The 14,915-nt window shown below is 44.1% G+C and overlaps 1 protein-coding gene across 3 annotated transcripts in view; it reads left to right on the forward strand.

Moving 5' to 3' along the window:
• The window catches only part of LOC129695617 (E3 ubiquitin-protein ligase RNF38), a 123,414-nt gene that overhangs the window by 59,755 nt on the left and 48,744 nt on the right, over window positions 1–14,915 (forward strand). For all 3 annotated transcript variants that reach the window (XM_055632725.1, XM_055632724.1, XM_055632726.1), the window contains exons 3-5: window positions 6,695–6,888; window positions 8,695–8,908; window positions 12,289–12,453. In XM_055632725.1, coding sequence (XP_055488700.1) covers window positions 6,695–6,888; window positions 8,695–8,908; window positions 12,289–12,453 — 573 coding nt within the window. The remainder of the gene's footprint in view (window positions 1–6,694; window positions 6,889–8,694; window positions 8,909–12,288; window positions 12,454–14,915) is intronic.

Below are 14,915 nucleotides of genomic sequence, written 5' to 3' on the forward strand. Positions count from 1 at the left end.
CGAGGTGACAGCATCACTAGTAGCTGGTGTCTCCATCTGTTCTGTTTGCTCCGGCTCCTTCTCTTCTATTTCCTCTGGTGGCATCTTTACAGTGTGAAGTGCTTCAGGATGATTTTGCTTGCACTTATCACAAATTATAGGACTCTTACAGTCTTTCACCATGTGTCCTTTTTTCAAACATCCAAAACAGATTTACTTCTCTTTCAAGAAATCCACCTTTTCCTTATATTCTTTCTTCTGGAATCTTCGACACCACCTTATGGTGTGACCAACTTCATCACATAACAGACAAAATCCTTTTTGCTTGATAGTAGATACATCTCCTTTCATCCCACCTGTCGTTCCCACAGGTATTAACATAGAAACATAGAAATTAGGTGCAGGAGTAGGCCATTCGGCCCTTCGAGCCCGCACCGCCATTCAATATGATCATGGCTGATCATCCAACTCAGTATCCCGTGCCTGCCTTCTCTCCATACCCTCTGATCCCCTTAGCCACAAGGGCCACATCTAACTCCCTCTTAAATATAGCCAATGAACTGGCCTCGACTACCTTCTGTGGCAGAGAGTTCCAGAGATTCACCACTCTCTGTGTGAAAAAAGTTCTTCTCATCTCAGTTTTAAAGGATTTCCCCCTTATCCTTAAGCTGTGACCCCTTGTCCTGGACTTCCCCAACATCGGGAGCAATCTTCCTGCATCTAGCCTGTCCAACCCCAAGATATTATAGCGGTAGCCTCCCTTAGGTCCTGATCTTCCTTGAGGTTTGGTAAAGATAGAACCTTTGACAGTTGCAATTGGTTTATGATCTTCAATATGCCCGTGGTGTGGATCTAACATGTACTGTATTTCCCTTTCCAAGAAATCCACCAGGTCTGGTAACATGGCCACTCGCTTCTTCTTATCCAATATTCGGCCTGCTTTATCTCTCCGCTTTTCTCTAAGTCCTCTGGGCAGTTTTTGAATGATAGTTCTAGTATTACTAACAAGATTCATCTCCTCCTTGTGGTTGAGATTTTCCATCGAGCTACAACAACCTCTAAGAAATATTGTATAATTACTTAATGCATCCACATCTTCTGGCTTGATGTCTTTCCAAACATATGCCTTCTCCATGTATGCGTTCGCAATCCTCTGTTTGTTACCAAAACATTCTTTAAGTAACCTTCTTACCTCCTGATAGCCTAGGCCGTCAGGCTTATTTTGACAACTTTCTACATGTACCTTAGCACTTCCACTGTATAATGCACCAGAAATCGTAAGCGCTCTTTTTCATCAGTAATTTTCATTTCTACAACTTCGTCCAATGCCCGTATGAAAGCTTCATACCGCAAAGGATCACCATTATATGTAGGAATTTCTATTGGTGGTAAAAGAGAGATTTTGTTGAGCTATGATCTTGTTGAATTCAGCTTGCCTATTCGCCAATGCAAATAATCCATCCTGATATCCTTGGCTTGGCGCCAAGGGACGATAGACAGGTCTCTGATAATCATACCGGCTTGCTCGAGCCTGTGTATCAGATCTCGGAAAAGGGTACTCAACTGTTGGTTTGTCCCGAGCCTCTACAGACGCCCCAGAAGTAGCTTGTTTCGGTCCAGCACCCAATTGCTGAGATTAAGTTTTACCGGCCCGCCACTGTTCCAATGGGTGTTCTAAGCCATGAAATCCAGTGGTTCTCGGTTGTGGAATTGATCCAACTCCTGACTCACTTTGAGCAGTTTTTCCTCTCAAACCAGAGTTCATCATATCAGATGATTTAGAACCACATCTTGAACCCTCACTTTCCATTATCTCCTTCTTTGATTTGACAACCACCAACTTTGTGGCTAGTTCTTTTCGTCACCTCATCTGTTCTTCTTGTTGCCTCATCTGTTCTTGTCGCCTCATCTCTTCGTTCATCTGTTCTTCTTCTCGCCCAACCTCATGTTTCTTCTCCAAGGCATCCGCTTCTATTGAGAGCGGCTAGATCAGCTGCATCTCCCAATCGAGCAGAGGCCCTTGACGCCATACTGGCTATAGAACTAAATTTATGTCTTGATCTTCGTGTAGATACATTCGAGATGCTATCTTGTGGTGTAATCTCCTCTTCCAATTCAGCACCTTGTTGCATCGCACTTCCAACTGCACCATAAGTAAGTTGTCCGATTTCGACACCTTGATGAGTAGCATCTCCTTCTATAACACACGTAGTCCTCTGTTCAACTTCAGCTAACTATCTCCTGCCATCTTCCATAGAATTATCAAATAACTTCACTTTTTCTTCCCACCACTGGGTGCATCTTTCGCGTTCTTCCTGAGATGGCTGTGAATCCAGCAGTGCTTTATGCTTATCTCCAATCTCTTTACCAAAGCTGAACATTTGGCCCAGCTTAGATTCCACTTTGTTCACATTCTTATCTGATTCCATTAGTTCCTTCTGGCCATCAAATAGCTTCAGTATCTTCCTCCATAACTTGTTTCGTTCCTTTTCGGTTTCTTTCAGAAATACAATCCGGGCCTTCTCAATGAATTTAACTTGTCTCCTGGGCCTTTCATCGCCACCTTGTGGCTCCTCTGACTCACCTGCCCCTCTCGCTCCATGGATTTAAACAGGTCTTGGGAGATTGCCATATCTTTAAATTGGACGAACAAGGACTTCTTCAATTTGCTTCAGTCTTCTTGATAAATATTGAGCAGAATGTTTTGTAAACATCAGATAAGAAACGATATCAAACTGGACTTTCAGAAAACATCCAAAATATTTTCGAAGTTATTGATGTTCTCAGTTCCCAAAGAATGTGTCTTATCTCGACTTCAAAACAACGCAACAGGCACCTGGATCTCTATCCAGGCTGAGCTGAAAAACAAGCTCCTTGGCTATATCCTAAGCTTAGCAGAACCAGCTTTTAAATCATTTTTCAAAAGCTGTTTGAATTAAAACGTTCCAGCTTCTGAATTCAGTATAGTATAATAGTCGATTTACTCACGATTCCGTGTTAAAGTCTTCAATCTTCAGATAAGTTTTGTGGCTGTCGATAAATCTCTAAGCCAGTCTGGCTGAGATATTGTCTTCTGTTCCTCTTCTTTGAGACGTGGCTACCACCTCCTGTCTGTGAGGTATCTTTCGACTCGATGTAGTGACAGATTATTATATTGTTCAAGAGATCGCTCCCTCCACCCACTTAGGAAAAAACATGGGGTTAGGAGAATGTTGTTTTACGCATGTGAGCTCTCCACGAGACATTCAAAGTTTCTCAAAAGATAAATCTTCAAAACACAGTCTTTTGATGAATAATTTCTTTATTGTTGAAGAAAAACAGTAAGATATTCATCTAACCTTCTTCTTTGACTCGTACACTTTAATCTTCGTCAAACTCCAGCATGTCACTTTTAAACGTTAGACAACTCCTCATGTTGGAAAGTTCTGACCCATGGTCGAAAGATATTCCTTCTACCATGCCTCATCCGAACTAAACTAAAAAGCTAACAACTTCTGCTTAAGAATCCCAGCAGCAAACACACCTCCGACTACGTAATAAATCCCAGCCACATGATTACAGGCAGACAAAATTTAAAAGCAAATGCCATAATTTATGACACACAAAATTAAGCCAAATGGCCACTACACCCTCCAGTCTGAACCTGAGCACCAAGGTGCAAGCTGCCGAAGGAGCGGATCGCTCGGAACAGCACCCCCTCTCCTCCCGGGATCAACACTGTCCGGCCACGGCTGCTCTCCACCCCGTCTCCCCCTGTGCAGCCGCACTGTGACAGGCTGTGGGTCGACAGCGGCCACACACACGGGGCCGGGCGGAGCGGGGCTGCGGCTCTGGGCAGCGGACACACGGGGTCATAAACCTGGCAACATTCCTGTCAGCTGCAGCAGAGTTGGGGACAGTCTGGTCCCTCGCCCACCCAGAGTCACTGACTGCGCTGCACCGGCACCTGGCCCCCACCACCACACGGGGTGATTCACCGGACCCCCACCAACACACGGGGTGATTCACCCGATCCCCGGACCCCCACCAACACACGGGGTGATTCCCCCCCCTGGATTCCAGGCGTTTCAGCCGCCAAACACCGGTCGCGGGGACAGACGGCCCGGGGTCCGCGAGTGTGGAACCAGTCAGCATGAGTCCGGATGCTGGGACAGAAGTTCTTACCTGACTGTCACCACTAGTACTCCAGAAGGCGTTGCGTGGCAACCTCCCTATACCATGCAACCTCCCTATACCGAACTCGCTTATTCAGCACTTTTGCTCTTTCATCTGCTATTTGAGAATACACTGTTTTAAACAACGACACCAGCGGCCCCAGGCCCACAATCAGCAAGGAGAACCCACAGGCCAAACCCCGCTCCAACTCCAGAGGAACCCGCTCCCCGATGGGCCGCTACATCGACAAGTGCGAGTTCGCCCATGGCCGCCACCCCACGTAAAAGCCTTACCTTGCACATCACCGGCTTCTGCCCCTGTGGTACCCGCTGCCACTTCATACACAACCACGAGGAGGGTGCAAGGGCCCCCGGCCTTGCCTGTGCCAGCGCCAGACTGGGCTCAGCCTCCTCTGGCCCAGCGTTCGACTGGGGTTGGAGCTGGCCCGGACTCTGTGCTTGGGGCTGGGCAAGGGAGGGGGAGGAAGTTGCTGCTGCCGCCAGCACCATCATCACCAACAGCACCAGCAGCTCCAGCGAGCGCCCAGCCTGCCCATGGGCAGCAGGAGCCCATCCGCAGACTCTCTCTCCAACCAGGACGACTTCAGCAGCTGCTGCGCCGAGTCGCCCGTCTTCGTCTTCGAGCAGGGCCCCCCCCCCCCCCCCCCCCCCCCCCCCACGGGTGCCGGAGCACAGCCAGCGCCCCCCCTCCCTCACGCTGGCTGCAAGTTCGGGGCCGCCCCCAGATAGGGACAGGACACCCGGGAGGGAACGGGGACGGCCCACCAGCAACAACGCCCGCCGCGACGGGGATCCGTGCCCGACCCCGCCAGTCCAGGGCTGCTGGCCAACCCGGCAGGACAGGCAGAGCCGAGCTGGAGCCAGCGGCTGCAGGTCCGGGGCCGCCCCGTCAGCCTATAGCCACCCCCGCCATCTCCGGATAGGGATGGGACACGGGAGGAAACAGGGACGGCCCAGCAGCAATTCAACAGCAACCGCGGCGACTGAGAGCCGACCGCAACCATGGACAAAATCTTGGATGCATTGGTGATCATTTTCCAATGTTCTATAATTCCGACTGGTAACTACGCACTTCGTCCGAGCACATTATCGCACGTGTCATGCAAGCCATCTTAAATGTCCACCTAAACTGTCATTTGGAAAACTAAAAAGCTGAGCGAGAGCCCTGTCATAGATCACTGGCGGTAAACATTCTCGGCAGCTGTGCTGCTGCATGAATACAGACCCGCGATTCAACCGTAGTCAGGATCGCACCCAGGTCCGACGCTGCAAGTGTTGAATTGCAGCTGGACCGTCCACGTCCTCTCCCGAGTGTCCAGGGGTGGCTGGAGATGTCTGGGGTGACACTGGACTGATGGGACACCAGCCCGTTGCAGTGGCGGCCCAGCCTTACAGCCAGCGCTAACTCCAGCTCAACTCTGCCTGTCCCTTCGGGTTAACCGACAGCCCTGGACTGACGGGACTCCGGCCCCTTTGCAGTGGCGGCCCAGGCTTACAGCCAGCTCGAAGAAGCGCTAACTCCAGCTCAACTCTGCCTGTCCCACCGGGTTAACCGACAGCCCTGGACTGATGGGACACCGGCCCGGAGCAGTGGAGTTAGCGTTGGAGTTAGCGCTGGCTGTAAGCCTGGGCCGCCACTGCTCTGGGCCGGTGCCCCGTCAGTCCAGGGTCACCCTGGGCATCTCTGGCCGTCCCCGGACAGAGATGGGACACTCGGGAGGGGACAGGGACCGTCCCGTAGCAATTCAACAGCGCTTGCCGCACCGGAGACCCGGTTTGACCCTGACTACGGATGAAACGCAGGTCTGTATTCATGCAGCAGCACAGTTGCCGAGTGTTTATCGTGAGTGACCTATGACAAATCCCATGATTTCGTGCATTTTGTGGAATACATAACTGGCTTATTCTGGGTTTGCTTTCTCCTTGACTTGACTACCTGACCCACTGAGTGGACGCCACTTTTTATTTTTATTTGAAATATCCAGTATCCACATTTCTTTTGTATGAGTCGTTTGTGTGGTTGAAGATTCCTGACAAATAAATAAAATCATGAGAACCATAAATATTGATAAAATCATAACAATCAGAATGTTTTTTTCTGGATGGAAATATGAAACTTTAAGGTTAGAGAAGCAAAGTTTAATGGAATGCGTGAGGCAAGTTTTGTTTTATACAGAGAGTGGTGGGTGCCTGGAATGGGCTGCCTGGCGTGGGGGTGGATACAAGTCAAGTTAAGTTTACTTGTCATATACACATACGAGATGCGCAGTGAAATGAAAGATACAGATATGATAGTGGTGTTTAAGAGGCTTTTGGATAGGCACATGGATAAACAGGGAATAGGGGGATATGGATTATGTGCAGGAAGATATGGGTTGTATTGGCACAGACATTGTGGGCCAAAGAGTCGGTTCCTGTGCTGAACTGTTCTGTTTTATTGGCATCTTATCTCCATATTCTAAAAATTATATTGCTGTATTTTGAATGTGACGTTGCGTATCTAATGAGTAATAAATGTCTTGTTTCCTTGTGGATAATAGAGTGAAGAAAGCCCAAGTCCTAAGCGCCAGCGCCTCTCTCATTCGTTTTTTGAATACGCACCGGTATCTCCTGCTCCATCACCACCAATGCGCCCATGGGAGATGACTTCAAATAGGCGGCCTCCCTCAGCTCGACCAAATCAACATTACTTCTCAGGGGAAAGATGCAATACACCTTCACGCAGTAGGAGAAGGTAAATTGTTACAGCATGTGATTGTAAAAGTGGCATTTTTAAAAGGTTTTGTTTAGATCCTACTGCCTAAATAAAAACTATACTGTACATAGATACATAGACAATAGGTGCAGGAGTAGACCATTTGGCCCTTCGAGCCAGCACCGCCATTCAAAGTAATCATGGCTGATCTTCCACAATCAGTACCCCGCTCCTGCCTTCTCCCCATATCCCATGATTCCGCTAGCCCTAAGAGCTCTACCTAACTCTCTTTTGAATGCATCCAGTGAATCGGCCACCACTGCCTTCTGAGGCAAAGAATTCCATAAATTCACAGCTCTGGGTGAAAAAGTTTTTCCTCATCTCAGTTCTAAATGGCCTTACCCCTTATTCCTAAACTGTGGCCCCTGGTTCTGGGCTCCCCCAACATCAGGGACATGTTTCCTGCATCTAGCGTGTCCAATTCCTTAATAATTGTATATGTTTCTATAAGATCCCCTCTCCTAGATTCCAGAGATTCCCAGTCACTCCATTCTTTCTAGATTCCCAGTCGCTCCATTGTTTCATCATACGACAGTCCCAGCCACCCCGGGAATTAACCTTGTTAACCTACGTTGTAATCCCTCAATGGCAAGAATGACCTTCCTCAAATTAGGAGACCAAAGTTGCACACAATACTCCAGGTGTGGTCTCACCAGGGCCCTATACAACTGCAGAAGGACCTCTTTGCTCCCATACTCAACTCCTCGCGTTACGAAGGCCAACATGCCATTAACTTTCTTCACTACCTGCTGTACCTGCATGCTTTTACTTTCAGTGACTACAAGGACACCCAGGTCTAGTTCTACTTTCCCTTTTCCTAACCTGACACCATTCAGATAATAATCAGCCTTCCTGTTCTTGCCACCAAAGTGGATACCCTCTGCCCACACACCCAACCTGTCCAAGTCACCCTGCATGCTCATAGCATCCTCTTAACATTTCACACTGCCACTCAACTTTGTGTCATCTGCAAAGTTGCAAATGTTACTTTTAATTCCCTCATCTAAATCAATAATGTATATTGTAAATAGCTGCGGTCCCAGCACTGAGCCTTGCCACTAGTCCCACTAGTCACTGCCTGCCATTCTGAAAGGGACCCGTTAGTCCCTACTCTTTGTTTCCTGTCTGCGAACAAATTTTCTATACATGTCAATACCCTACCCCCAATACCATGTGCCCTAATTTTGCCCACTAATCTCCTATGTGGGACCTTATCAAATGCTTTCCATTAATTTGGGAATCTTTTGTAACTTTTCATGTACTCACTTCCCATTTAACTCCATCTTTATACTCCCAATTTGTCAATCCCTCCCCCCCACTATTTAGTTTAAACCCACATGTGTAGCCCTAGCAAACCTGCTTGCCAGAACGTTGGTCCCCCTCCAGTTAAGGTGTAATCCGTCCCTTTTGTACAGGGCACCCCTACCCCAGAAGAGACCCCAGTGGTCTATAAAGCTAAATCCTTGCACCCTGCACCAGCCCCCCAGCCACACATCCAGATCCCCTGTCTCCCTGTTCCTGCCCTCACTAGCACGAGGTACTGGAAGCAATCCAGAGATAATCACCCTAGAAGTCCTGCTTTTCAGTCTTCTTCCTAACCCTCTAAATATGTGTTGCAGAACCTCCTTCCTCTTCTTCCCAATGTAATTTGTGCCCATGTACACAACTACTGCCGGTTGTGCTCCTTCCCTCTCGACGGTGTTCTGAACATTCTGAACGAGGATGAGCTGTTAAGACAGATATTGGTCAACCACCTCACTGTAATTTTATTTCTGCTTTGCACAGTCCTCCTGTTAGACGACAGCGAGGGAGACGTGAAAGACTAACTAGAAATAGTTCTCTGAGCCAAGATGAAAACTACCACCATCATCCTTATGGACAACAGCCAACTGTGGAAGAACCCAGAGCATTTCATCCTCCAAATATATCTGCACGCATGCTCCACCCTGCTGCACACCCTCCTCAGCAGAATGCTGTGGTGGTTGATATCCATGAGCAGGTCAGTGAATTGGTTTGAATGCACCCTCTGCCTGTCTTTTTCCTTGGCTATAGATGATAGGATTTCAGTTTCTACAAACCTCTTAGTGAATTAGGTGTGCTATAAATAGATCCCTTGTCTTCATTATTCGTAAACAGACAAATAGAATGTAAATAGAACATTTTTTTTTTTTAAGTGCTTGTTTCTGTTGGGAATTCAGTTGCATAGATTGGATAGTCATCAATTGGTCAACTTTAGAAAGCAAAATTGCCTTATCATTTGTATAGCAACTTCATTGTATGACTCCAAGAGACTGGAATCTTGGGCATATCACAAAGTGCTGGAGGATCTCAGCTGATTAGGCAGTATTTTTGGAGGGAATGGACAGGCGATGTTTTGTGTTGGAACCTTCTTCTCGCTGATTGGAATAGAGGTATGGAGGCGGAAAAAGGCTGTCAAGTATTTTACCAGGATCACTTTGCTCCAGATCTCAAAACTGTCATGACGATGTGGATGGGAATGAGTGGTGTTAATGCCAAAGTAGATTTTAACCGGGTTTGGTGTTGGGGAGCCTGGTTAAAATTTGAAGTTATATCTTGGGCAGAGGTTTGTTGTTTTTGGAAAAGGTTAATCATCCCATCTTCAAGACATCACTGCAGGAGTTCCTCTAACTTCCTTGACCACCTTAAGACCAGAAGCAGATGTTTATTGCAGTATTCAGTTTCATTTCCAACATCTCAACCAATGAACCAGTTCTGGACTGCATTCAGTAAGATCGAGGCAACATTTGGGTGTGGGCAGATAAGTGCTGCCGCAATGCCATACAAGTGAATGTTACTGCCCATCTCCCATCAAATCTTCTACTGTGATGTTCAGTGGCTTTACCATCACCAAGTCCTTCTTAATTATCATTCTGGATTTTAGCATTGGCTCAACTAGACCAGGCTACAGCTAAGTGCAGCTTATGTAACCCCTTCCTATTTCACCTATGCTCCCCTCCTCTTCCACCTGCATTTCTTCCTCTAGCTTAGTGTGCAATTGTTCAATTTTTATCTCACACCTTTTATCTTTTCATCTCTGGTCTTTGCCCATCAACCTCCCTCCCCCACCTGTATCCACCTATCACTTACCAGGCTTTGTCCTGCCCCTCCCCCTTCCAGCTTTCGTCCTCTCCCACCTCAATTAGTCTGTAGAAGAGTCCAGACCCAAAGTGTCACCTATCCATGTTATCCAGAGATGCTGCCTGACGTGTTGAGTTACTCCAGCACTTTGTAAACCAGCATCTGCAGTTTCTTGTTTCTACAAGTTGTATTAATTTAAGGACTTGGACAAAAATAGGTCAATGACTCAAGCTGTCAGTTTTAAAAAGACCCTGAACTTCTGTGCGAAATTTGTACATTACTGATACATTGATACATTACTAGATACATTACTAGATACTGATAGATTGATACATTTTTTTGTGAATGTAATAGCTTCACATCTGGAATTGGCTGCATTTGTTGTGAAATCTCTAAAATTCAAAGTCTTTGGAGATCGGAATTGAACAATGATACTGTCACCTGTAGAATCTTAGTTGTGCTGTAGATTATATGGAACAGATGGCATGAATTTGTCAGCGATTTTGGCAAAAAGTCAGCACAAATGAATGCTACGCATCTTATTCGAAGAACAATTTGAGTAACATATAACCATATAACCATATAACAATTACAGCACAGAAACAGGCCATCTCGACCCTTCTAGTCCGTGCCGAACACATAATCTCCCCTAGTCCCATATACCTGCGCTCAGACCATAACCCTCCATTCCCTTCCCATCCATATAACTATCCAATTTATTTTTAAATGATAAAAACGAACCTGCCTCCACCACCTTCACTGGAAGCTCATTCCACACTGCTACCACTCTCTGAGTAAAGAAGTTCCCCCTCATGTTACCCCTAAACTTCAGTCCCTTAATTCTCATGTCATGTCTGACATGACATGTCTATAAACTGAGACTGATGTTTATATGGAGAGGGAAAGGCTGACTATGCAGATCACTTATGAGGGCCATTCATGCAAATGCGGTAACTCAACATTTTCTAATATTGTTCCATCTGCTGTGATCACAGGCTCTTTATAGAGTTTGAATCGGGTATTTGCACCACTTTCTTGCATACAGTTAATTACAAATAGCAATCGTAGAAAGGAAACATTAGATGAGATCAGTTGAGATCGAAAGCTGAACTTGCATAGAGGAGAAGTTCTGCTCTGCAGTCATCGTAGGTAATTTACAAACATAAGAATTAAGAGGAATAGGTTTGCTCTATTAGTTAATAAGATCTTGGCTAATTTGATTGTAACCCTAATTCCACATGTCGTTCAATTGCCAGTAACTTTTTACTCTCTTGTTTATCAAGAATCGTCTATGGGTCTGATGTGCATTCTCTCCATGTGTCAGAAGCATTCTCTCCATGTCCACTCTGTCAAGATCCTTCAGGATCTTTTATGTTTCAATTAAGCGACTTTTTGTCCTTCTCAACTCCAGTGGATGTAAACTCTGGTTTCCTCGGTTTTACCTCTTCACCCCCTTCCAGCCATCAATGTTGACAAATCCTAATTGTGAAGATTGATGATGAAAAGTGCCATTATTGTCTGAATTATGCTAAATCCATCCTAGCCTGATTAATTTTCTAAATCTACTTCCCTAATTGCCATAAAACCAATTATTTTATTATGCAGTGGGAGCAATTAAGTAGTGATATTAATGAAAATAAAACATTGAATTGTACTTTCAAAGATTAATGCAACTTTATGTAAAGATGGATAATGAGCCAACTGGGTGATGGTCAGGAAGGCGCTTTCATTTTAGTATTCTGAGTTTGGACTTGAGTGCAAAATAATTAGCTCTTCTGAATAAGAAGAAAACAAATGTTTTGGAAAAACTGTACCCTAGTGGATGTGACCGCATGGAACGAATGAACTCAATGTCCATTGCACATTAGTTTCAGGTGGTCCTAATAGACTCGAACTTGGCTCTATAGGTTATGTGTTTGTTTTGTCATCAACTTCAGCTGTAGAACTGGGACAAATATGAGTATTACCAGTTTAATCATTTTTTTGTTGGAACAAATAGAATGTGATGTAAATATTTTAGCAGGCTTTATCACGCCTCTATACGAACTGACTTAAATGCACTCATGCAAAATAATATGAATCAAGATTGTGTACTGAATCTACACAAGTACAAATCAAATGAATACATTGTATAACAGTCCATACCACAAGGCCCATATAGAAGTCACAGAGCACAGGAAAAAATGTCCGTTTCAGCCAAGAGTATTGTACGATGAATGTTTTCCCCCCCAATCATTGCATATTAACTGTTTGGATGTTGAATATTTTTTTAATGTGCAGATTCATCAAGGCACCGTTCCTGTCTCGTATACTGTTACTACTGTAGCACCACATGGTATCCCACTTTGCACAGGACAGCACATCCCAGCGTGTAACACACAAGTTCCAGGGTGTTCGGTCGTATTTAGTGGACAACATTATCCTGTGTGCAGTGTTCCTCCTCCGGTTAGTATTAACATTATCATTCTCACTAATAATAACGAAATAGAACAAGATAAGTAGAATGTGCGGATTTCCCTAGAGCCATTTACAGAATGTATTTTATGAATCAAAACATTTTGCCTATAAAATTTCACAGAAAACTGTTGTTACGATTACTTTGAATTTCTTATCTACTCAAGATTCAATTTGTTTATATTACAAAGTTTGTGGGCCAAAATATTCTTCATACAAATCCTCAATTTTTAACAGTAATGGGCAGTCATGGTTTCAATTGAAGTTTGAAGTAATGAAACTCTCTAGGTAACATCATGTTAATGCTGAATGACGGAACCAGCTCCAAAGCAGTAGGGGGGCTTAAAACTTAAAGTGGCATTGGAAGGGATAGTGGGTCACATTAGGCAAGACAGGATTCTAACATTTTAGAAAAAGTTAATTATTTATCTACTGGAACCATCTGAACACTGCTATGTGAAAAATCAGTCTCCTCTTATTCCCCATCTTTTAAACATTGTAACAGTATAGGTAGACCTGTGCATCCATTACCACATGCTGGTAAGCCTGGCCAGGGCTCTCACTTAACTTTTTTCCCTGTTGCCAGCCGGGCAACCTAGGCAGCTTTTTAAGTCGCCAAATGACAGTTTAGGTGGTCATTTAAGACGGTTTGCTTGACACGTGCGATAATATGCTCGGACGAAGTGCGTAGTTACCAGTCGGAATTATGCTCAATGAAACATTCACATATTATTTCTGCTTCAAATAAAGTCACAAACTAAACATATTCGCCAATCAAGACATGATATATCCCACAATGACATGCAGCAAAATTATAATACAGTATCTCAACTCTTTTTATACATTGCAATTAATGTAATTTCTATTAGTTCTTTCCACTTCCAAACAAAAATGTGATTGGATTATTGAGCGTATGATCAACTTGTGTCAATAAATCCTGGACCAAGGTAACATATATGCTTAACCATGCACACTACAGATTGATGCAAGCATGTTTTCTGTGAAGGACTGAAAATTATCATGACATGGCTATAGCATGGGTCGTTATTGCTAATGGCACAGAAACACTCTGGCTTCCCACATCATTTATCCATAACAAAATATACAGGTTGCAAGACAATTTCTAAAGGCATTTTATGATAATAGCTGACAAAACTGACTATCCCCATCTGACAGGTTAGACATTACACTAACTGACAAGAGATGGCCAAAGGACATAACTGCAGCAAATGTTCTTTTGGTAATATGTTTAAAGGTGTCAAGACACCATATTACTGGACATTCAGATTAGATGTATGTGTTGTGAACAGCAATGAAAATACCCAGTTTGTACGCACCATATTAAAAAAAATTATTGATAAGCTGTTTCCATCATTCCAACTTCAGAATTAACGTTAAAATTTCAACTGAAATATCTCCTGACCAAATTTGTGATATATATGACCGACTGCAGAAGTGAAACCTGGATGAATCCAACGTATAGTTGTGAATGTTGCTTATTAAATAACTACAGTACTGCTACTCCATATTAAGAACAATGATTTGCCGTTTAAATGAATTTTGTATGAACGTGTCAACGGTAGCAGTGACAATCTGTGACAACACAAATTTAAATTTAAATCCGATGCAGGGTTGGGGGAGGCTCTCCACTTTTTCTTCTTTTTTTTTAAATTCCTAAATCTTTCTGCTACACTGCTTTGGTAGTTATGGGGATTTTCTTTTGTTCTTCTTCAATTTATCTTTTCACTTTCTACTTTTCTTTCTTGTTTTCTCTTTCTTTTCTTTTTTCATTCTCATAATTTAGGTTATAAGGTTAAAAATGAAGCTGTACAATAATCATATAATTTTAGATGCCGCTTGTTTTATCTCTGTACAATTGCTTCTAATAAAAATATTAAAAAAAAAACAAAAAAAAAAAAAAAGACATTTGGACAGATATATGGATAAGAAAGGGTGAGGGCTATAGGACTACCCAGTATGACAACTTTGTCAGCATGGACAAGTTGGTCGAGGATGTTTCTGTGCTGTATAGCTCTATGATTACCTCTAGAAGGGGCTATTACCTGGATCTATTTAAATGTCACGCATTTCTATCGAGAAGTATTTTCATTTCTAGCTAATCTCTCATCTGTACTCTTTTCATTCAGCCCTGAGTCTTTTGTGCCCCTTTATCTTATCTGGCATCATTGAGGAAGGGCCTCTACATTCCCGAGAATTAGAACAGTTGAAAGAGGGGGTGCAGGGATGCCAAGTAGATAATGGGTTAGAATCCAATTAATGAAGAGGGACAATGAAGATGATCAAAATTATAATAAAAATAGAACTGGTGTAAGAGTGAGGGGATAAAGGAAGGTGAGAAAATTTGAGTATTCATTATTTTGTCTGTCCCTACCAAAGGGAAGACTATCTGGGAAGAGGTGAATATTGAATTAGTTGAACACAAATGAGCAAGA

The sequence above is a fragment of the Leucoraja erinacea genome, chromosome 3, assembly GCF_028641065.1.
Source record: "Leucoraja erinacea ecotype New England chromosome 3, Leri_hhj_1, whole genome shotgun sequence".
Lineage (NCBI taxonomy): Eukaryota > Metazoa > Chordata > Chondrichthyes > Rajiformes > Rajidae > Leucoraja > Leucoraja erinaceus.